General features: G+C 38.2%; 1 protein-coding gene across 1 annotated transcript in view; it reads right to left on the bottom strand.

Moving 5' to 3' along the window:
- PTPRM (protein tyrosine phosphatase receptor type M) overlaps positions 1 to 23,496 on the bottom strand; it is an 829,551-nt gene that overhangs the window by 48,566 nt on the left and 757,489 nt on the right. The window contains exon 23 of the mRNA XM_049769948.1: positions 14,280 to 14,377. Within this exon, the coding sequence (XP_049625905.1) occupies positions 14,280 to 14,377 (98 nt within the window). The remainder of the gene's footprint in view (positions 1 to 14,279; positions 14,378 to 23,496) is intronic.

Genomic DNA, 23,496 nt, shown 5'->3' with positions numbered 1-23,496 from the left:
AGGATAAACTTAATGAAATGCCTGAAATATATACATAAACCACCCATTTATTAATAGAATACACTATTTGAGTAAGCAGTTGGGTTTAGTAGAACAGATTTATATTTTATATAAGAACCCTAACATCTTTAAACTTGAAAATTCAGTATTTACTTTAAAATACTTCTTAAAGGAAATAGGGTTAAGAAAAGAATTATGTGGTTTTCCCCTGCTTAATTCTGAGACTCTGATTTCTGTTTCATGGGTTTCAAAATCATCACCCAATTTAACAGTCAATGAAGTGTTTTCTAATTAATTTGTTTTACATTTGCATCTGTTTTTAACTTTTGTTTATGTGGCTTACCTTTCAATTAAATAGACGTGCTATCCAAATTGGATTGAGAGACATTAAACAACAAATAGTTCAACATTGATTTGGGGGGATTTAAGTAAGCGTCTGCACCATGAGCCCACACTTTTTAGATGCTTACCATGGGTGTGTGCAGATATTTTTATCATATGACTACAGAACTGGTCTGGAAAGAAAGGAGACCTATTCTTCCCAAGAGATCTTCCTGCTGCATGCTGGACACGAATGTGATTCTATTTCTCATTGATTAAATGAACAGAAATACAATGGAAACACAAGACTGCTGGATTATACTAGATGACAGACCAGTGGACTGTTATATCTGAGATATTTTGAAAAGAATATACCCTTAAAATTATAGTTCACAAGTTCTGTAGTTACACTGGATCATTTTCCAAATGTCTATAAATTGTAGACTAAGCATCTTTCATGGTCTGCATAAATTAAATATAAATAACTGGTAGAATTCATTTGCTCAGCACCTGACCACAATGCACTATTTATACTACTGTTGATAGTCTACAAATTTCATGTGATAGGAGCTGGCTCTTTCCTTAGGAAGTCATAGAGGTGCTGTGTGACTTTATCACTCCCTTCTGAAAATCCAGATGGTTCTCTTCTCCTAATGTTTCAGTGTCTGGAGGGCCTGGAGACCATGCAGATGGAGACAGCTCTGCCTTGTTATTCAGATGGATATTGAAGGCAAGAAAACTGGCCTCAAACTATTTCTTCTAATAAGATAAGTAGGGTGTTTGCTGACCAGGGTTCATTCCCTGGAATCCCATATGGTCCTTTCAGCCTTATCTGCAATGATTCCTGAGCACACAGTCTGGAGTAAGCCCAGAGCACTGCTTCACCCCAAACCAAAAAACCAAAAACCAAACAAAAAACCCCAAACCCCTCACCACCCACAAAAAAACAAAAACAAAAACAAAAACACCACATGGGCTTAAGCTCCAATAACTGGGTAGTTTAGAGGTCAATTAGGAATTCCCACATGGCTCTGGCCATGGATTCCTGTTCACTTGAATGAATTCCAAAAGGACAGCAGTTACTAGCTGTCAACAACTCTTGTCCTTTTTCTTTCTAGAGTCCTGCCCTCCTACTCTCTTTGAGAGAGGAGCATATCAGCTCAACTCTACCTTGTTCTTGATGCCTCTCTAAAAGAGCTTTCTCCAGTCTTTAAGGTTACACCCCTGTTCCATATTCACTGGACAAGCCTGGACTACCAGGAGAAAGCACTGTTCCAAATTTATGTTTGGGTCTTAAGGCTTAGAGGAAAAGGTGTCCTTTGTAGGGCTAAACCAAAGCCATAAACTTAGTATAACCTCCTGTCTGCCTCCTGAGCTCATTGCTCCTTCAATTCACCCCTTGCTGTTTCAATCTCTTCCTCTCTGCTGTTTTTCATTAACACACAAGCTTTTAAAAGTGTTTCTACCTTAGATTTAAAAAAACTCTTCTGTGGTCCAATGTCTCTTCCTTCCCCTTTCTGCCAAGCTTCTGACACATTTCAGTTGTGTCCAGGTCCTAATTCCCAATTCTAGTCTCTGCTGCAGACTTCCTTCAGGTTCCTCATTTATACTGAGTACATGTTATTCCATTCCTCACATCCATTCTTCCACTGAATAGATTCCAGACTTTCTTTCAGAGAGTAATTTCTTTCCTAAAGGGTGGCTTGTCAGTTTGGGTCCTGGATAGCTAAGGATGAGTACCTAAACCAGACTGGGGAAGCTAGCTCCTCTGTCCTTGTCTGAATCTCTTTTGGGGGTGGGTGGGCCACACCCAGTGGTGCTCAGGGCTTACCTCTAGCACTGTGCTCATTGTTCACTTCTTGTGGGTTAAGGGGACCATATGGGATGCCAGGGACTGAACTCAGGTCAGCTATGTGCAAGGCAAACTCCCTACCCACTGTACTAATTCTGGGACTTTGGCAATGTATTGTCTTGATCAGATTAGCAGGGAAGTCCCTCTGCTCACTGACTTTCTAGAGTTGGGGCCTTTGTTCCTGTCTATTGATAACCCTTCTTCACATCAACATTTTGAGATTTTCATATCCTTCAATAAATTTTCTCTTTGGCTGATATTACCAAAAAGAATTGATTTCTATTTTATACAAAGAACTCTATGGGCATTTCTATGAAAATGTTCAGGCAAAGGGTTTCTGTGTCCTTATTAATAATTACAATTCCTCAGTGATGATTGTTATACTTTTTTTTTTTACCTATCTTGCCCACTTACTTTGCCCTGCAGTACACCAACTATAACCCTCTCTTCATATCACTCACCCACTCAGAACCCCAGGGTCTGCTGGTCGCAAGACAAATGGCTCCTATGAATTTCTAATTCTCAGAGAAAGTCTCAATTTTCTCCATGCTGCTCTTCCTCCATGTTCATAGACATACTTACAATTTCCCATAGAAGACCTGTGGTTACTTATACTTTGGACACCTGCTCCTACTTTCTTTGCTGATTATATCCTGGTTATGCCTCCACATCCAATCAAAGCACCATTTCTTCTGGGAAGCATTTATTGTTAAAGCCCTTCAGCCATTTTTTCTTTTTAAATAATATTTTTATTTAAGCAACACGATTACAAAGATGATTGTAGTTGGTTTCAGTCATAAAAAGAATACTCCTCCCTTCACTAGTGCAACATTCCCACCACCAATGCCCTCCAATTCCCTTCTCCCCCAACCCCTGCCTGTATTTGAAACAGATATTCTACTTCTCTCACTCATTAACACTGTCATTATAGTTGTTTGTGTAGTTATTTCTCTAACTGCATTCACCACTCTTTGTGGTGAGCTTCATATCGTGAGGCAGTCCTTCTGGCCCTCATTATCGCTAGACATTATTACAATAATATCTTATTTTTCTTGAAATCCAGATACCTAAGACTGTTCTGTGTCTATCTCTCTCCCTCTGACTTATTTCACTCAGCGTAATAGTTTCCATGTCCATCATATATAGAAAAATTTTATAACTTCATCTCTCCCCATAGCTGCATAGTATTCCATTGTGTATATGTACCACAGTTTCTTTAGCCATTCACCTGTTGAAGGGCATCGTGTTTGTTTCCAAATTCTGGCTATTGTAAACAACACTGCAATAAATATATATGTGAGGAAGGCATTTTTGTATCATGTTTTTGTATTTCTAGTGTATATCCCTAGGAGTGGTATAGATAGATCATATGGGAGCTCGATTTTCAGTTTTTTGAGGAATCTCCATGTTGTTTTCCATAAAGTCTGGACTAGCCGGCATTCCCACCAACAGTGAATGAGAATTCCTTTCTCTCCATATCCCCACAGCACTGATAGTTCTTGTTCCTTGTGATGTGTGCCAGTCTTTGTAAGCACTTCAGCCTTAACTCCCTGTCTATACATTGACTAATGTCAATTGACTGATGTCAAGCACAAGGATGCAGGAATCCTTCCTTTCATCATTTTTTCTGTCACTTCCCCCATTTCTTGTAACATTACTCTCTGCCTTGTTTCAGTTTACAATTATGATCATTTTTATCTTGTCACTTTGTGTGTATACCAACACACTCAAATGTAAATCTTTTGACTTTGCTTTCCCTTCAAAGTGTTCCATCTCTATACTTAAATTCTCTGCTCCAAGAATGAGCAAAAGCACTGTCTACACCAAACAGAGCTGATCATTCCAGCCCCACTGTGTTCCCAGTTTTGTCTCACCACTGGAACTGAGATGTATAGAAGTTTATTAGGTAGGTATTATGGAATTTTGAAATAAGTATGGGCTTTGAAATTCTAGTTCCATGTCCTTGACCAGATTATTTCACTTCATTGAGACAAACTGAACTCTTCATCTGAAAATAGGAATTTATAAAAGTTGTCGCTGGTGAGGTAGGTGCAATAATTGAGATAAAGGAGATTTGAGAATCATTTAGCCTGGCAGAGAAGAAGTGCTGGAACATTTTTTAGATTTCACCCTAGTCACATATCTGGCTTTTCTGTAACTTTGGACCTTCTGCTCATTTCCTTGGTGAAAATCTATCTTCTGCTTTTCATGATTCGGAAGCCTCTAGGCTATTGCCTTATTTTGGATGTTTCTCTTTTTCAGGTTCCATTCCAAGCTCTTATTTTCATATGTATCCTATAATTATGGAGGATCTTCCTCTCCATGTTCTGTCTTAGCTCATTCTCTTTTCTCTTTGGTTTCTCTCCAAATGACTCTCAAATCTCCCTCCCTACCTTTATTTAGTTCTCTGTTTGTTTCCTCTGATGCAATCCTGCTGCTATGGCAATTCATCCCTTAGCTATATGGCCACTACCCTCAAAACCATAACAGATGCCTGAAACATTGAATGTACCAAATCCTGTGTAAATTATTTTATTAAATGTATTATATTTTCTCATAACAAAACGCAAGACCTATATAAAATATACTGTAATAGAAGTAGTATGTATGTTGTTTCTCAACATATTTAAATGTATATAGTACTTTAGGACCACAGTTGAAATCATGGATAAAGGAGGACTACTTGTACTTTTCATCTGCCTGCCTTTCTATGTCTGAAACCATGCCACATCTTTGTACCTTGCTATTCCCCAGTTTAGCCCAAAGTTTCCTAGAGGGAATGAAGGAAGATGCATTTTTTAAATTTTTTTCTTATATCTTCAGTTCACATCACCCTACTGGGCTTTTGGGGGAACCCTATATTACTGTTCAGTTCATTAAGTGCAGTGGTCCTCAAAGTATGGCTTGCAGGCCACATACTGTATTTGTTCCCATTTTGTTTCTTCACTTCAAAATAAGATATATGCAGTGTGCATAGGAATTTGCTCATAGTTTTTATTTTTACTATCATCAGGCCCTCCAACAGTCTGAGTTTAAAATGTTTGAGGACCACTGATTTAGTGGTCTTTAGTGCACTTAACAAGTGCAAATTGAATCATTAATCCTAAGTTTTTTCTACATTTTTTTCCTTTTGGGGCTACAACTAGATGTGACCAGAGTTTACTCCTGGATCTCCTAACTCAGGAATCATTCCTGGTGAGGGGATAGATGGATTGCTGAAGATCAAATATAGGTCAGCTGCATGCAAGGCCCATGCCTTACCTGCTGTACTAGTCTCTGGCACAAATCTGATTTTCTTAAAACTTCTCTTAAACCTGATTTTGTTAGGTAGGGGAAGCTGATAATGATGGTGGTTCAGAGTCTTTATGTCACATCAAATCACCTGGTAAAAACCATCATGGTTGATATTTCAGATCCCCTTCTTCCTTACCCATACCCTCAAATAATATCCACATTGTCACTCCTCCAGAAATATCTTCCCAGTGCTCCTGTTCCACAAAAGTTCACAGCTACTACTCAATCTTTCTTTTATAAACCTTTTCTGAATGCCCTTTTACAATTATTATAAAGCTTTCTTTGGTGGCCATCAAAGCTGTCTTTCTACAATACTAATCAGAACATATAACCTAGCATCTTCATGTCTTTCAGAACAACAAATAGCTTATTGTTACTTCCATCTTCTCCCTGTGTCTACTCCTAGAAAAGCATTTCAGTTCATCATCCAGAAGCTTATTCTTCTACCACAAACTCACTGTCCATTCTGGACCAGACTTAAGATAGTTGCACACCTCTTTCCTGGTGGTGTTATTATGTTCCCTTTCTTGGTGGTTTTTCTAATGTGTCTTTTCTTTCTCTGTTGCCATTTCAAATACTTCTCTTCTTAAAGTTAAAGCTGAAAGTTCAGCTCCTTTCTTTTTTCTTTATGAAATCATCCTCCATTCCCTTGGGCAGAATTAATCCATGCCCTAGAACTATCATCATTCTAACATAGGCAGTATAATGCATTGTTTATTTATGTTTCTATGTTGCCCATATTTTTATTCTTTGAAGACAAGTAAGTCATAAATATCCTTATCTTTTTAGTGCCAGGGATATGGTAAGTACAGCATTAAATATTGGCTATAGTGGGCCGAAAAGGGACTAGTGGGCCTACTTTGGGGTTAACTTTTGAATAAACCAAATGAGGCTTTTGTGGTTGATTTACTAACATTTTTATAAAGGGAACTAAAATCTTTGTGCAGAGAAAAATCTCAAAAATTCAACAGAACTAGGGTGTCACCTATCCTAGCAAAAATAGGAATTCACAGATGGTCCCTATATTGCTTCTGAGAATACTAGAATAGTATTAGAATACTATTAGAATGGAATAGAATACTAGTCAGTGCCTTTTCCCTGGGTTACATGCTGTAGTAGATGACCGGAAGTGTGACACTTTCCGAAAGTGAACTGTTATAGGCCACAGTGCCAATTTCCACTTTTGTCACCTAGTTTTGTGGTAAAATTCTGGATGACTTTTAGCTAAACACATTAATATAGTAGTTTAAGCGTTTGATGGTAGGTCAAAATGGAGAGGAATATTTGTTGAATAAGTATAAAGGTCAAAGGTAAAGACTATAATTGCATAGCACATTAAAGATCAACATTAGAAATATAGCATTTGAAGATCTATGAAGAGAAATAGTGAAAGTATGTCAGAAAAATTTTAGCAATGTCTACAACAAAAATTTTTTATGCATAAGTCTGACATTTTGGAACAACTTGAATGTAGTAGTATTTTATATTATATTATAAAATAACCTGTTTTTTTTTTCTTTTTGTATTTTTTTGGGTTTTGGGTCACACCCAGAGGCGCTCAGAGGTTACTCCTGGCTCTGTGCTCAGAAATCACCCTTGGCAGGCTCAGAGGATCATATGGGATGCCGGGATTCCAACCATCATCTGTCCTGTGTTGGTTGTGTGCAAGGCAAACGCCTTACTGCTATGCCTCTAAGGCTCTGGTCCCTAAGTTATTTTTTTCTAGAAGAAAACAGCTCTACATTTTGAAGAGGGGCAACCTTGCATTTCTCTTGCGTCTTCCATTGATTCCAAATTTGGCTTTTTTAAAAAAAACAGAAGTCTTGTGCAATATTGTCAGGCACAGGGAAATCTTAATACACTTACCTTGCATGTGAATTAGAATGTTTATTTTGACATCTAGCATTCATTTTCACTTTTCTATTGTATTTATTCATTTTTAGACCAGACCTGACTTTTCTCAAAATTTACTCATGGCTCTGTGATCAGGGATCACTCCTGGCATGCACAGAGGGACAATATGGGGTGCTGAGGATCAAACCTAGGTCTACTATGCACAAGGCAAGCACCTTTTCTGCTGAACTATCTCTTTTATGGTAAAAAATGTGGATATCGACATGTAGGTAAACCATTTTGAGAAGACAACTACCTCGAAAGCATGGATTTTGGCAGTTCCTGCCCATCATCTTTAGTGACAGAGATTAACATCTCTGCCCTCCATTTTTCTTAGCTCCAAAACACTTTATCACCTGTTATCAGAACTATTTACAGCAACTCAACATTAATTTTCCTAAATGACTATGAGACCTCATTTGGATGTTTAATAAACAGCCACATTTTAATGAGGTCTTCATAAAACTTACTAAATATGTTTCGAAATCATTAGCTTAAATTACCGGTGCAAAAATTTCCTTTGGGAGTCCCGCAGATTCGGTTTTAAGAGTTTTGGCAGCTGAATTAGTACAACAACAGAAGAGTATTTCCGAATCTCTGCACAAACAGTGTAAATGGAAATGCCTGGGAAACAGGCGACTGGATAAAAAGCTAAATGTCCCTCAGGTGGGTTCATTAACGAGCGAGAACAATCACAACAGATTCCAGTGCAATTTAAATGCCAGGTGTGCAGCCGCAGGCAGATGCCAGGAAAACCAACAAGGGTCTCCTCCTCAGAACACATGGGCTGAAAGGGGATGCACAGTGGTGACAAGAAGTCTTATATAGTGACAGGTCCTGGCTGATGTATTGGGGTCCCTCCTAGAGGTAAGTGCAGCCTGTGTCTTCAGCAGCAGGTGTGTCTACAGGCCTGCCTCCCAGTGGCTCCAACACAGGCAATTACAGCTGCTTAATGCAAAGAGCTCCAGGGCAAAAATCAGGGGGAAAGCAGGTTTTGACTTAATGAATAGGTTGCAATTCTATGTAAACAAACAGGAACCCGCCTTATTCATGCTTAATTCATGAAGGACACACCATGTGCAGCAAACATGTTAAGAAGGTAGTTGTTGCCTTTAAAACCCGTGTCATTTTGATTTCTCGGGTGGTTTGTTGCTGCTGTTTATAAGCAAGAAAAATGGGGACGTTGTCTCTGGATAAATATGCAGGATTAACAGTGGAGAACTGCCTGGAACATAGCTAGCACCTTTCCCCAAGGCAATGGGACCTCCTGTCAAATCCCCTAAATTCTGCCAGGCATTTCAGGGACAGATGCCACAAAATTCATTACTAATTGAAGACATAGGCCAGGAGGTTCCGTCTCTTCCCAGCTCACCACAGCCTCACAAAGCCGGGAAAGATGTGAAGGAGTTTCTGTTTTGTTTTGTTTTCGAATAAGATTACCAAACCTGAAATAACTAACTACGCCACCAGACAAATCAGGAAGCTATTCACCTTCCCTACTTCAAGTGCATACATAGTTAGCCAGAATACACTTGGTTACTTGTCAAATAATCCAAGGATCTGTTGCTGATGGAAGGAATTGCTCTGGCGTTTTTGTTTTTTCAAGCTCCTGTAACTTTAAATAAAGCTGGACTCCTGGCAAACTATGACATGTTCAAAAGACTTGGCTTCCAACTCCTCTCTCTCTCTCTCTCTCTCTCTCTCTCTCTCTCTCTCTCTCTCTCTCTCTCTCTCTCTCTCTCTCTCTCTCTCTCTCTCTCTCTCTTTCTTTTTCTAATTTTTTTTTTTATTGAGACCATTGTGAATCACAAGTCTTTCGCAGCTGTATTTCAGGCTTTTAGTGATAGTGAATAAGGGCCATTCCTACCGTCACTATTGACCTCCTCCTACCATTGTTTCCTGCATGCATTTCAAACTTCCACCCCTAGCCCCCTGGACTATTAGTGTAACAGGCCCATTTTGTGTTTAGCTTGTTACAGTTTGGGTTTCTTAATTCTGTTGTCCTTGACTTTGGCTTGGTTATTTAGATCTAACCTCCTCCACTCAATGTTCCTGAGACCACTTTGCCCCTGGGCCCTATCTCCCTTCCTCCCTCCCACCCTCCCTCTCTCCTTCCTTCCTTCCTTCCTTCCTTCCTTCCTTCCTTCCTTCCTTCCTTCCTTCCTTCCTTCCTTCCTTCCTTCCTTCCTTCCTTCCTCCCTCCCTCCCTCCCTCCCTGGGCCCTATCTCCCTTCCTCCCTCCCACCCTCCCTCCCTCTCTCCTTCCTTCCTTCCTTCCTTCCTTCCTTCCTTCCTTCCTTCCTTCCTTCCTTCCTTCCTTCCTTCCTTCCTTCCTTCCTTCCTTCCTCCCTTCCTTCCTCCCTTCCTCCCTCCCTCCCTTCCTCCCTCCCTCCCTCCCTCCCTCCCTTCCTCCCTTCCTTCCTTCCTTCCTTCCTTCCTTCCTTCCTTCCTTCCTTCCTTCCTTCCTTCCTTCCTTCCTTCCTTCCTCCCTCCCTCCCTCCCTCCCTTCCTTCCTTCCTTCCTTCCTTCCTTCCTTCCTTCCTTCCTTCCTTCCTTCCTTCCTTCCTTCCTTCCTCCCTTCCTTCCTCCCTCCCTTCCTCCCTTCCTCCCTCCCTCCCTCCCTCCCTCCCTTCCTTCCTTCCTTCCTTCCTTCCTTCCTTCCTTCCTTCCTTCCTTCCTTCCTTCCTTCCTTCCTTCCTTCCTTCTTTCCTTCCTTCCTCATACTTTACAGATAAAGACTTACTATGCTATCCCCCATCTTTCTTTGAATAAGAGGGTTTAAATAGGAAAATCAGTTGCTCTTATGTCATGAGTATAAAGATGACACACATTAGAATATCAATTCATTAAAAGTAGATGCATATCACTATCTTTAAAAGACCAGATGTATTTTTATTTTAAAAATATTTTAGTATTCTTTTAAGTAAGCCTGGCTCCAAATACTGAAAATTTGAGATGATAAATAGCATTCTAGGCTCACGGTCACTGTGACTGCAAAGTGCTCTGAGAAGAGTCTATAAGAATCTCTTTCCCCATCAAATGTACTAGGCAACCTCCAACTATAAATTAAATGAAAGAATGATTCAGAATTGCATGCGCCTTTTAGTGAAGAAATCCAGATGAAAGAGTTTACATAGCTATTTCTTCCTTAACCTAACATGTGCTAATTGCTCTCAGACAGGAAACTGGAAAGATTCTCTTATATTGATTTTAATGGACACTTACTGAGGCACCAGGTCTAGAAAGAGAGATCAGAATGCTTATGATCAATCTTTTTCTTTTAAGGAGTTTGGTTTTGGGTTGAGTTGCATGGTTATTTTTTTCCTAATAGTCAATAAAAAATGTTAAAAGGACATGGTAAAAAAAAAAGAGTGATCATAGATACTACTATGTGTCTCAGATGTATTGATGAAAAAATAAGGATGATACCAGTGTTTCCTAAAGTGGGTGCTGGGTATACTAGTGCATTTGGGAGTTCTTTCATAGGTTTGGGTGCAACCTTTGATTTCTAACAGTTACTTAGAGATGACAGATTTTCAGGGAAATTCTGAGTTACTTTTCTTCTTGAAAAGGAGTCATTAGGTCAAACAAATTTGTGAACTTCTGAGTTATTCCTATCTTTATTGAGTTCTCTGGATGGGGCAGAACAACACCACAGACAGAACATGCAGAAATTCACTTACAAGAACTCTAGGGACCTAGTGCTGTTTCATTCCTCTCAAGTAGAGACTGATGGCGAGGCTCAAGGCCTCTTCCCAGGAGCACAGGGCTAGGCCAGCTTCTGCCAGCTCCTGTGCGCCTAGCAGAGGAAGCTGAGCACCACAAATGGTTTCTATGGTTCAAATATGTAAGACATTACTTTGTGAGAGTTTATTACAAGTTACATAACTGCCAGAGCATCTTCCTTCTGCTACACATATCTATTATTATCCTGAAATTTTTACATATTCATTTGATCTAATTTTCACATTTTTTCTGTAATGTGTTGGGTTTTTGATACCTTTCAATTATTCTTCAAAACAAAAACAAAATCAATGCATATTTACTCCCTTGTTTTCTTCTAAAATTCTTGAAATTTTTGTTAGGATTTGGTCTATAAGAAAGGAGACTCTTTGGGTTATAATGGATAATCAAATTGTTGTTCTGCCTCACAAATTGAGGGGGATATAATGGAGGGCACCAGGACCAAACAGTCATATGAACATTGAGTAGAATAAAAAATAATCAGATCTAAACACCAAATCCAAAGCCAAAGACAACAGAATCGATACCCAATCTACAACAAGCTAGACACAGAAGAGACCACTTATACTAGCATCCTGGGGGGCGCAAAGGAGGGGATGCATATGATATGGAATATGGGATGCAGGGTTGGAGGGAGGACAACATTGGTGGTGGGAATGCCTCTGATTCAATGTCACTATGTACCTAAAATACTGTGAAAGATTTGTAATCCACTTTGGTCAAAATAAAAATGATTAATTAAAAAAACTGTCAAGCTTAAATGACTATAGGTCTCAGAATTTTCACTTATCAAATGATTCTCTGTCTACATTCAATGCCTGAGCTCTCTGTTCTGACTACTGGTCTATTTTAATTTCCTCCTAATTTTTTGGATGCTACTGCTTTTCCTTTTCCTATGTTCCTTTCTAGTTTTAATATCAAAGTTACATGAGTCTCTTAAAAAAAGAACAGAGGAGTTGGCAAAACTTTTTTCCTTAAAATAATTTTATATGTACAAAAATCCTTTTCTATTGAATAGAACATAAATGCAAATATATTGAGTCTGGTGCTTTTAAAAGGGTCAGTCTTAACTCAGTTTATTATTAAAATAATTATTTAGACAATGATACTTTACATGTCAATTTTGAAAAATGCCTTATTTTTCTAATTTTATAAAAATTTTCTTCTTTTTCCAATTTATTGTTAGTTCTTCATATATTAATTTTCTATTTTCGTATTACATTATGATAATAACTTTCTCAACTGACTCATATTAGTTATTTTGGATTTCTTTTTATTTTTGGTTGTCAAGTGTTTGTCTATTTCATTAATTTTATTCACAAAATTAGGATAATTTTATTATTTTATTATTAGTTATTGATTTTTGTTTAATACAGTTTCATCTTTACTTTCTTGTACTCTGTTCTTCACTCCTTGATTTAAATGCTTAATATTTTTTCTTTTATCATTTTCCTCCTTTATTTTGAATTACCATGCTTTAAAATACTGTTAATGAGAATTTTATTTATACAGTTGTTCCAATACTATATCTACCACTAATGTCTATACATCCACCATTCCCCCTAAAATAGCTTAGATCTATAGTTTTGTTTTTCTTCTTTGTAACAATACTAAATACAAATATATATATATACACATATGTATCCTTATAGTTTGCCATATAGTAATTGAATGAGCCATTATTAATTATGTTAATAATGTAACTATTTCATAATTAACTAATTTAACATTTAACTGTGACCATGATTACATGGAAGCATTTTTTCACCTAGAGCCTAAGAGAATACCATTCTGCTTAATGACCAACCTGTCATTAACCTGGTGTTGGCCCAGAGATTTTTCTCTTTTATTTCCTTCTCCCTCTTCAGGGTTGTCATTTTCTATGTATCTAGCCTTTTAATGTTTTTACCTAAAGGTTCAAAATTATTTTTATTCTTCCCCAGTTTTACTGAGCTAAAATAGAAGTTCAGAATATAATTTTTATATAAGTTTCAAAATATATAGCAAATGACTTGACATATGTTGTGAAATGATTACCATAATATATTTAATTAGCATCCATCATCTTAGTGGTAAGAACTTAATAGAAATTTATTCACTGGTTATGTTAAGACAAATTAAGTGCACAATTAGTATTTTAATGAAAAATCCTATATATCACAGTGAATTCAGCAAATCCCAATTCATCTAACATAACTGAATCTTCATACCCACTGACCATCTTTATACCCAGCTGCCTATGTTCATCTCCTTCTAACCCACCAACCTCCATCCTCTGCTTCTATGAGATAAATGAATATTACACTTAGTGTTATATATTCATTTAATTGAATGCAGTATTTGCTTTCTGTAATCTACTTATTTCATTCAGGATAGTAGGTCAGGCTCATCCAAGTAATGGTAGATATGATTTCCTTCTCTTCAAAGACTGATTGAGAACATTGTGAGACATATCTTCATGGTTTCTGTCACAATATTTCAATTCTAGGCTGCCTTTGATGAGGATAAATCTCAAAATTTTCACTTTCTCTATGAAGTAAGGGATTCTTCTATTAAGTTGGAAGAATCTGTACATATTCTCATTCTAAAATTTCACATTGGAAATAATTCTATAGCATATCACTACTAAGATTATAACAACCTAATTTCCTGAGTAAGTAAAAATTGTGCTCACACGGTTAATGTATATCCAGTAATACTATACCATGAGAAAAAATTATGATTTTCAGTATAAAAGTTAGGGAAAAGGAAAAATCCAAAAGCAAGAGAAGATGCTGGTATTATCATCAAGGATGAATCCAGTGCTGCACACCATTTTTAGAGTCAATTTCTTGAATTAGGGAGTTTAGTCCTGTCAAATGTGATATACATTGAGTTTTGATATCCAAAGACCAGCATTCATGCTTTAGAGGCATTTTTTGTGTGCTCAATATATCCAGATAGCAACTTCTTTTAAATCTCAAGTGCATTTTCTGTCTGTTGCTATCGCAACAAATGAAAACCATTCAGTTTATATTTACTGATAATTTATAAGCAAGGGTAATAAGTTATAGGAGGAATGCTAGTAGATAATGTTGTATAAAGCACACATAATAGTTGAAACCCTTGATATTGCTGACTTTCTACCATCAACTAAGCAAGGAACAAATCGCCAAGTTAGTGGAAAGCAACTTACCCTCCCCACTTCCACGAGATTGGTCACCATGATTATGCTCGCCGTGTTTTCATGCCAAACCATCCTCCAGAAATCATAGATGGTCTCCTGCATGGGTCCTGCAACAAAACATAATGGAAACTTATTTTCCTCTTTGGAATTGTGTGACTGGAAAACTTCTGAGGACTGTAAGTAAATCCATCATTATCCACATATAGTTTCTTCCCTTGTGTACATGGACACAGCTCTCCCATAAGTGAGGATGCAAAGAGTATGATTTCTAGGCACCAAGAAAAATTCAAATTTTGCATTCATGGCTCAATTTCATCATATCAACATATCTGCATTTGAATTCTTTTAACCTCTCTTAAACGACTGCCATGAAAGAAAGTTATTTCTCTGTCATTTAAAAGCTGTTTATCTCCATAATACTCAAGAGTAAAATTAAAAAAAAAATGGATAACATTACTCTTCCTGCTAAAAATTGGCAGATATCCCAGGGAAATGGTATATAGAATGAAATGAGTCTCTATAGGAAAAATGGCCTTTTCTTGTTGCTAGTATTTTTCTTACTCTGTGCTGTCAAATTAATCCATTTTTAGTTGCCTGGCTTCCTAAAAGTAAGAGAAAATTTAGAGTTTAAGTTGTATTTCTTATCTCTGAACATGATCAACATCTCCTTTAATTCTTGAGATCTGATGGCCATTCACCCCTGAACCTTGGATCCCATCTTTGGAACTGGCATGGCTTTCTGAACCAGCACTAGGAATCAAACTTCTACCAGAGAAGTCACTAATGTTGTCCTAGTATGAATTTGCCCAGGGTATGTTCATATGACACCCTAATGACTTGAAAACAGCAACAATGTGCTTCCAGATTGGGTTCCCTGCCTCACCACCTAATGGTGAAATGAAACCAGAAGACGCTTTGTAATACTCTGACTTTGACATAGGATCTGCAAAAACCAAGATTTCTAATTACAGAAACCTGACTGCAATAACCGTGATTGAGAAGAACTTTTACTGGGACCACAAAGAAAGACTTTGAGGTTAGACAACGTAGTATGCCGAGAGCCTGTTGTTGGTCTTATTGCAGGATGCTTCATGGATAAGGTCTCCCTGTTTTTAGACTAAAGGTTTTTCTTTTCTATTTCCCCCAACTTTTGCTGCACCTATGCAGAAAAAACAACAACAACAACAACAACAACAACCTTGCAACACCGCCTTTTCTTCTTTTTTAATGTTTTTTTTTTCTTTTTAATCTTTTAAATAGGGGGCTCCTGCCTTTTTCATAGACCTTGGGACATGGATTACTATGTTTTACCTCAGATTTCTGCACTTTTTTTTTTTTATAAAATTAAAAAAGGGAAAAAGGATAGGGGCCTAGGGCCAAGTGGTCTCAGGTGCACTGGTCGAGAAAAAAATGATAGAACAAAATATCCAAGCCAAAGTCATCAACAATGGAATCAAGAGGCCTAAACTTTAACAATCTAAACTTAAGTGGGCCTGTTATACTGACAGGTCAATGGGCAAGGGTGGTGGTAGTTGGATGTAATCTGAGATCATTGGTGGAGTGAGGTTGACACTGTGGTGGGAATGATTCTAATTCACTGTATATCTGAAATTTAATTATGAAAGACTTCATAGATCACAATGGTTTCAATAAAATAAAATTAAAAATACTCTTGGGATTTGAGTATTAAAATATAACTGTAGTTTCTGAACTGAAAAAAAGTGAGAGTGTATTTAACAAAATACCAATTCCATAGTTATTAGCAGACACAGAGGACTGGAATTTGAAACTTGTTTCAATTCAGATTTTGTTTTTTAATGCTACATCTGGCTGTTCTTGGGAGTTAATTATATCTCTGTACTCAGGATTACTCTAGGTGGAGCTCTGGGGACCATATGGGATGCTGGGATCAAACCTGGGTGGGATACATACAAGGCAAGCGCCCTACCCATTGTATTATCATGCCAGCCCCAGATTACTTTTTATAGTCTAACCCCAGGTTGATATGTGAGGGTATACATGTAACAGTAGAAATTTTCATAATTGCAAGTTCCTTCTCTTTCACTATGAAATCCTTGCCCTTTCTTCACAACAGAAACTTTCATCATTTCTCCATCCAGAGCCACTTCTACTTGATTTTCTACTCTGATTTTCCCATAAAAAATAAGCTTGTCTTTGAGTTGTCTCATTATGAAATCATGCAAGCTACCTTCCATATAGCTGACCCTGTCACTTCATCCCATGTTCCCTGGCATGTGTATGCCATACTCCTATATACAGGTGACTGGATCTTATAAATCACTACATTGCTAGCTTGCTGAAAGTACTTTCACCATGTACTTAACAGTTTGTTGTTTATTCACATGAGAAAGAAAAACCTTGAGTCCATCTTTGTGTAAAGAGTTTTCCTAATGTGATCCCTGAAACAAAGTGGTGACATAAATAATATTCAGCTCCCTTCACTAGATGCACAGGCATGTATTCTTGGAATACATGTATTCTTAGAAACTTTCAGAATCATGATGGGGATAATGGATAATGGATGAACCAGATGATCTGATACTGTGGACAAGGTATGTCTGCAGGGGCAAATGTTACCTCTCTCTCAACATCCATTAGACATCTACCCAGAGAAAGTTTATGCTAAGGTCAAGTTCCCAAGTGTTATTTATTTGCTCTTTCATAGCATTTAACTCCCTTATAATGACTTATTTAGTGTTCCCCTGGAAGGGGATAAAATTATTTTGGCTTACTACTTTATCTTTGGTACCTATAGTAGGTGCTTAGTGAATAAATAAATAAATAAATGACCACACTTATAAAAGCATGCTATTAATAAATGTTCTATTATATAGAATTCACATATGCTTTTTGTATGATTCCTATTCTCACTTCTATTACAGAGATTACCTATGTGTAGAAGCTTTAAAATGTTTTTATTCCTTTTCAATCCATTTAAAGAGAATGTATTGTTTGCAAAGATTTCTTCAGAATAAAACCAGGGCCAAGATCACTCAGATATCAGTTCTGCCTCAGTGTGTGGAAACTACAGCTCCAAGCCACGAAACAAATCACTAGTTTCAGTTCCCCTGTTTCAGGCCCAACTCAATCCATTATGATAAGCAGTCAGAGCCCTCACCTATCTTCCCTGGGACTGTACATATGGAGGTGAGCAATTCTCAGCATTGGCTGCACAGTACAATGATGGTCAAACTCTGAAACTTCTGCTATTTGAACTTAATAGACTCAGAGTTAACTGGCCTGAGCTGGGGTAAGTGATCTGGGAGGTTTTCAAAACTCTCTTGGTGAGCCAAGAGCCACTGGGGACATCTAGTGTCAATTTCTGTCTTAAATGTGGGTGCTTTGGTGGCACCAAACATGTTTGTTTTGAATCCACAGGTGCTGTCTTCCAGGTATACAGGTTGTTTGGATTCAATGAACTCCTTTCTCTCCAATTTCAGAACTTTTTTTCTAATTCTGAACTTCCCTCAGAAAATGCCATCCTAACACAAGGCTGCAACGTATTACTGTGGGGAAGATCAGCTATTTTGGTGGCGTGAGTTTCTAAGTGTTTACACAGTGAAATTGGGTTTATCTTTCTAGTGATTATAGGCCTGTGCAGCTCATTTAGGTGATGCACAAGCTTTCATTTCTCATGATTTTCTTACCCACTGACTAGGCTTTTAGAAGATTAGGAAGAAAAGAAGTGAGTCTTTTTAGTGTGTTAAAAGATTTGATGTTAAATTTGGAGTTAAAATCTGAAAGTGAAATCGAACACAAAGATTATGGTAAGTAGACTACAGGAAAAAAAGTGTTAGTCCAGGAACCCCACCTCCACCTGCTCAGCTTGCTTTGTTTCTGTTTTCACTATGGGGGGCACAGGGCACTGCCAGCAGGGATCATCTCCTTCCACAACATAGGGCAATGACCCTGTCTCTTAGCTGTTGATGGCAGTGCAGCAAAATAGTTCCTCCAGGGAAAGACCAAATTCTTGACTGATTATTCAAGATGAGATGTGCATTGCCATTCAAATCTTGTATAAAATGGGTGGGGAAACAGAAAAAGGAAACCTTTGAATTTAAGGTTTTAATTTTACTATTACTATTAGAAGTAATAATAATAGTAATTACTAGAGGTATCAGGGCTTATGCCTGACTAAGGATCACTTCTGGCAAAGCTTGGGGACTATGTAGTATGAGGGCTTTGAAATGGAGTTGGCCATAAGTGAGGCAAGCATCTAACCCTTGGACTATCTCTCAGGCCCAAAGGTAAGTTTGAGAATGCAAAATTTCTCAATTCTGTCCTTTGCTCCTGATCAACATGTTTTCGGTTATTTTCTGAAATTTGAATAAATTATTCCTTGGAGTCACATGTCTCTGGACAATAGAAGCTAACAAAATGGAGGCTTGGGCAACGGTATGCATTACTGACTATTACTTGCATACCAGTGCACTCTGTGACACTACTAGTTGTAGATGGGGTCTCAGTGACTAGCTGCTGGGAGTCAATGTTATAATCCTACAGACATACACCTGCTATACCAGGAGGGTCTCAACACAAATGTCCTTGCAGGGTTGAAATATGGGGAGGAAGGCGATGGAAGGTGTTCATTTGTTTTTACCTTGGTCTCCTGAATTATTGAGGCAAAAACCTCTCCCCAGGAGAACAACTGATAGAAAAGTGACCCAGGAGTTTCCCAGGTCACAAGTAACATAACTGCCAGAACAAGGAACCTCAAGCAGCAAGCAGAGGAGGACTCTAAAGTACATACCCAGGTGTGAGCTACAGCTGTCACAGCCTGACCCTCAGTTCTGTAGGTTCCAGCTGGTTGGGGACACTGGGATGCCCATGACTGTGCATTTATAGATGTTTGCACAATAGGCATGAGACTTATTCTCAGCAGTTGTCCCCAAGGGGACAAAAGCATTTGACAGGTGAGGTCTCCAAAATTTAATACTGTAAGGCCAGTAACACATTCCATTTCCCTTACAAAAGTTGCTAATGCACAGACCCTGGTTAAAAAGGAAATATGCTGAAGGGCCTTTCTTACCAACATCAAACCCTGGAGGAACAACAGAAAAAGGGCCAAAAAAACCTCTAGAGCACAATCAAAAAACTTTTTTAAAAAGCAATGAAAAGCATAAGTGAAAGACATTCAAAAGAATGGGCTCTATTGTGTAAGAAGAGTTCTCTAGTTCATGGGAAGGGAGGGAGATGAAAAATTTTAATTTCAAACCTTGAAAGATGACTTTCACCCCTTCTTTTCACATTCTAGTTTCTGTAAAGTGTGCTTTCCATCCGCTAGCACTGCTGAAAAGTCAAGGTCCTTTAAGCTCACAGTGGCATATTTGAGTTTTAGGAAGAAAGTACGGACATGAATTGCATTTCCTTCATCAGAGGAATAATATCTTCTTTTGAGCATATACTATATTCTGGGTCTCATTAACATTATCTGAGTCTAATAGCATAACACCTAAAAAATCCACAATTGTATGTGATGGTACCATTGTTCTTGCCAATTTTACTGAAAGAAGATAATAAGAATTCAATTCTTTATGGTAGTACAGCTAATGTGCTCCGAGGTTTGACTCATGAGCTGTCTCCTGTCATGCTGCCTCATGGCAGTGCCAAAGGTCACTCAAAAATATGGTGTCTCCTTGACAGAGGCCAAGGGTATAGTCACCATGATTCCCACAAGAAAAAAACCCATACCTACCCCCACCCCCCAACCTTTTCAAATGTGGTTTAAGATCAAGTCACTTGCTTCTTCAAACATCCCATGGTTACACTGTTCCATGTTTATAATTATGACCAGCTTTGCTCCTCACCCTGCCTCTCCTATATTCTGATTTGTAGGCTCTAGACAACAATCCAGAACACTCCATATCTTATCTCATTCCCTCCATGCCCATTCCCACCAGCCCAGCCCAAGTTATGTGATCTCTCAACAGAATTACCTGAATAATTTTCCTCTAACCTATATCTAGCCAAAATATTCATTCTCAGACTTAAATTTTTTTCAGAGTTTCTAATGCTCTTTGAATAAATTTTGCCTCCAATTCATTAATGCAAGAAGTATGGCCAAGAAGACTGTGGATGCTTGGTGCAAGTTTTTATGATAGCAGCAGCCACCTGTCTCTAGCTGTCTCCTGTCATATCTATAGGGCTATTAGATGCTCTACTAGGATCCAGTCACTTCACACTCTCTTCAGCTGAAGCTGAAGCCCTCAAATCCACTGGTCTCAGTTTACCAGGGCAATTTCTCCCAATTCAAGTGGTGGAAACTGTTTCTTCCTTTTGCTGCCTATGAGCTGGGAGACCGGTGTGTTTTCAATGTACATCTTTTCCATGGCTAGTGGATGTGGATCTCTTCATGGAGGTGACAGTTTCTCTTTCCCTGTGGTATTTCATAATAGCTAGATTTGCTCATTCATTCCTTTGCTAACCCAATTGAAATTGGAGGCTCTGGGTAAGCACTCTGAGTGCTCTGTGCAGGGCACATTTTGAAAAAGGGAACTAAGAGATAGTACAGCGGGAGTATGCTTGCCTTGCACACAATATATCAGGGTTCATCTTTGGCACTCTATAAGGTCTCTTAAGCCCTGCTAAGAGTGATCCTTGAGTGTAGAACCAGAGTAAGCTCTAAACTCTACTGGGTGTGTCCCAGAAACAAAACAAAAAAGAGAGATGTGAGAAAGGCTGCAAAGATGACTAACAAACTTAGCTTATACTTTTCAAGATGTTTTTAGTTGTCTAAGAGAAAAAAGAGGTGAGAACACACAACATTCATATATGAAATACAATCAGGTGAACATCCAAACACATCTAAGCTTCACATTGTGAGGCACACACCTCTTGGAGAAATATAGGGAGATTTCTCAGATGATTCATGACTAGTTTTAAGATCAATTTCTATGTGCTTCTCATCTTTACAGATCCTACCCAACTACTCTCAGCACTCCACAAACCTTCACTCCTTCCAGATGTCACTTGGCCACATTGCCGGAGTGGAGAAGAGACATTGGCTTGAAACCAAGGGATGAAATACTGGTTATAAAAATTCAGAGAATTTCTTGCTTTTCTGTATGACTTACATGTGCTAAAGGTAATGTTTGATGTTAGATGGGCATTTTTGTTCTTGCTGGAGAACCCTAAGTCTCTGGGACAGCATCAGGAATTAATTATTACTAAACAGCAGAGATATCTGGAAGGAGGATGGTCAGGGCAACCCTGAATAGATATCCAGATGGCCTCAGACTTGGGAGCACCCAAGATTGTGAGCAGAGACTCAAGAGGGCATCTTTCCTTTTAGAGTCCCTAGTGCAAGACTGTGGCTATTACATCAAAGGACTGAAGGGCACATGGCTGGTAAGTGAGAGGCTTCCATGAAAGAAGTGGACAAGAATCAGGGACACCCCAATGGCCAGGTGGCAATCCTTGCTTTATGCTCACCATTTCATGAGTTCACCTTCATAACCATGTGCCTTTCCATTTTAGGACTAAGTAACTCAGAAACTGAATTTGTATTTACACACAGTCAATCATTTCTCCTTTCCTTGTTACAGGAATATCTGAATAGATACTCAGAAGTCTTATCTCCATATACCAGTCTTATAACAATGAGATGTGGTGAGCGTTGGGAATGGCCATGGTTCATAATGACCATGGGAAGCACAGAGGTCAGGGACAGGGAGTCTGAGGAAAAGGTAGATGCAGTAAAATGAAGGGGCCTTCCTTTGGGCACCAGCCTTGTTTGAGCTGGGTTAAGGCTTGTGGTATCCAGCACATTATTAGAACTGAAACACACTTGAAGTAGAATATGAATGTGGAAATAGATGAGCTTGGGATTTATGTACTTATTTTAAAGCTCAAACTCATAAATAAAAATGGCCCCAATTTTTGGATCCATTATTGTTATTGTTGCTGCTGGCAATAATTGAGAATAAGTATTAAGTCAGGTATTCAACATTCAGAACATTAGATGTCCTTCAGTGATTTCTGAGTTTTTATTATAAAACTTTATATGATTTTTCAATAGAAGACTTCCACAAAGCTTACATCTATAATTTTACTTTTAGTAGCTTTTCATTTTTGCAGCAGCAAAATGGAAAAGGTAAAATAGGCCACCATACTTTACAAACTGACTCCTTCCTGTGTCACAAAAGAGATAATGATGACACAGAAAACAGTTGGCTTCTGCATTAATAATCTTTAACAGGACTTATTTGATAGGTGCATTTGCTCTCCCCTGAGGCTGTTTTTGCTTAAATTGTGAGGGTTTTATGAATAAATTTTGGTGTCAGCTGCATAAAAAAAAATCCAAGTTGTAGCGGCTGTGTGAAAAAGATATGTTTTGTTCTTTTTCTGGAATTACTAAGAATATATCTCTTCCTCTCTGCCCTCTGAAAATACCTTAACAAAATTTACTCTTAGGAAAACAAACTAATGAATCTGAAGCAAACACTGACCCTTATTTTATGGGGGGGTAAACATGGAAACACTATTTAACTTAAATGTAAAAATAGTTCTGTTAAAATAGCTTTCTCTAAGGTTAGCTCTCACATGCAGCCCTCATTATGGACACAATTATAGGGTTAGATATGTTCAGCAGTCCAAGAAATTTTAATGTTATGATAGGAAGAGAGTAGAAAATAGTGGAGCTATAATAAAATATGTCATTTTAGAACTGTATTAAAGCAAGGACTTAAATAGTGACATTAAATGATGTTAATAAATTTCCATAGTTCCCACACAACTGCAAATTCCTTCCCTCATCAGTATTACTTTCTTGCTGATATTTTTTTCCCCTTTCACCTGTTTTGTTCTGGTTAGCTGGTTTATGTTGATTACTCTGTTTCCTCAACATTGGCTCATAAGGGTTGGAGCCAGAGTATAGTAGGTAATACTTTTGCCTTGAGTGCCTGACCCAGGTTGGATCTCTGACATCCATATAGTTCCTCCAAGCACCGCCAGAGTGATTACCACATGCAAAGACAGGAATGATCCCTGAGTACTGTTGAGTGTGACCCAAAAAATCCAAATACAAAACAGAACAAGACAAAATTGACTCATAGATTTATATGCTTCTTATACCTAAAAACACAGCCACACTTTCGACTGTCTCCACATGACTGTTGCCTCTGGAACACGTAATCCACATGTTGGTGTTTACTTTCATTCATATTAGTCCTTACAATTCCTCAATCAGACAAAAATAGGTCTCCCT

This window comes from Suncus etruscus, chromosome 3 (assembly GCF_024139225.1).
Source record: "Suncus etruscus isolate mSunEtr1 chromosome 3, mSunEtr1.pri.cur, whole genome shotgun sequence".
Classification (NCBI taxonomy): Eukaryota; Metazoa; Chordata; class Mammalia; order Eulipotyphla; family Soricidae; genus Suncus; species Suncus etruscus.
The sequence above is the reverse complement of the archived record's forward strand: the minus strand, read 5'-3'. Positions and strand labels throughout refer to the sequence as shown.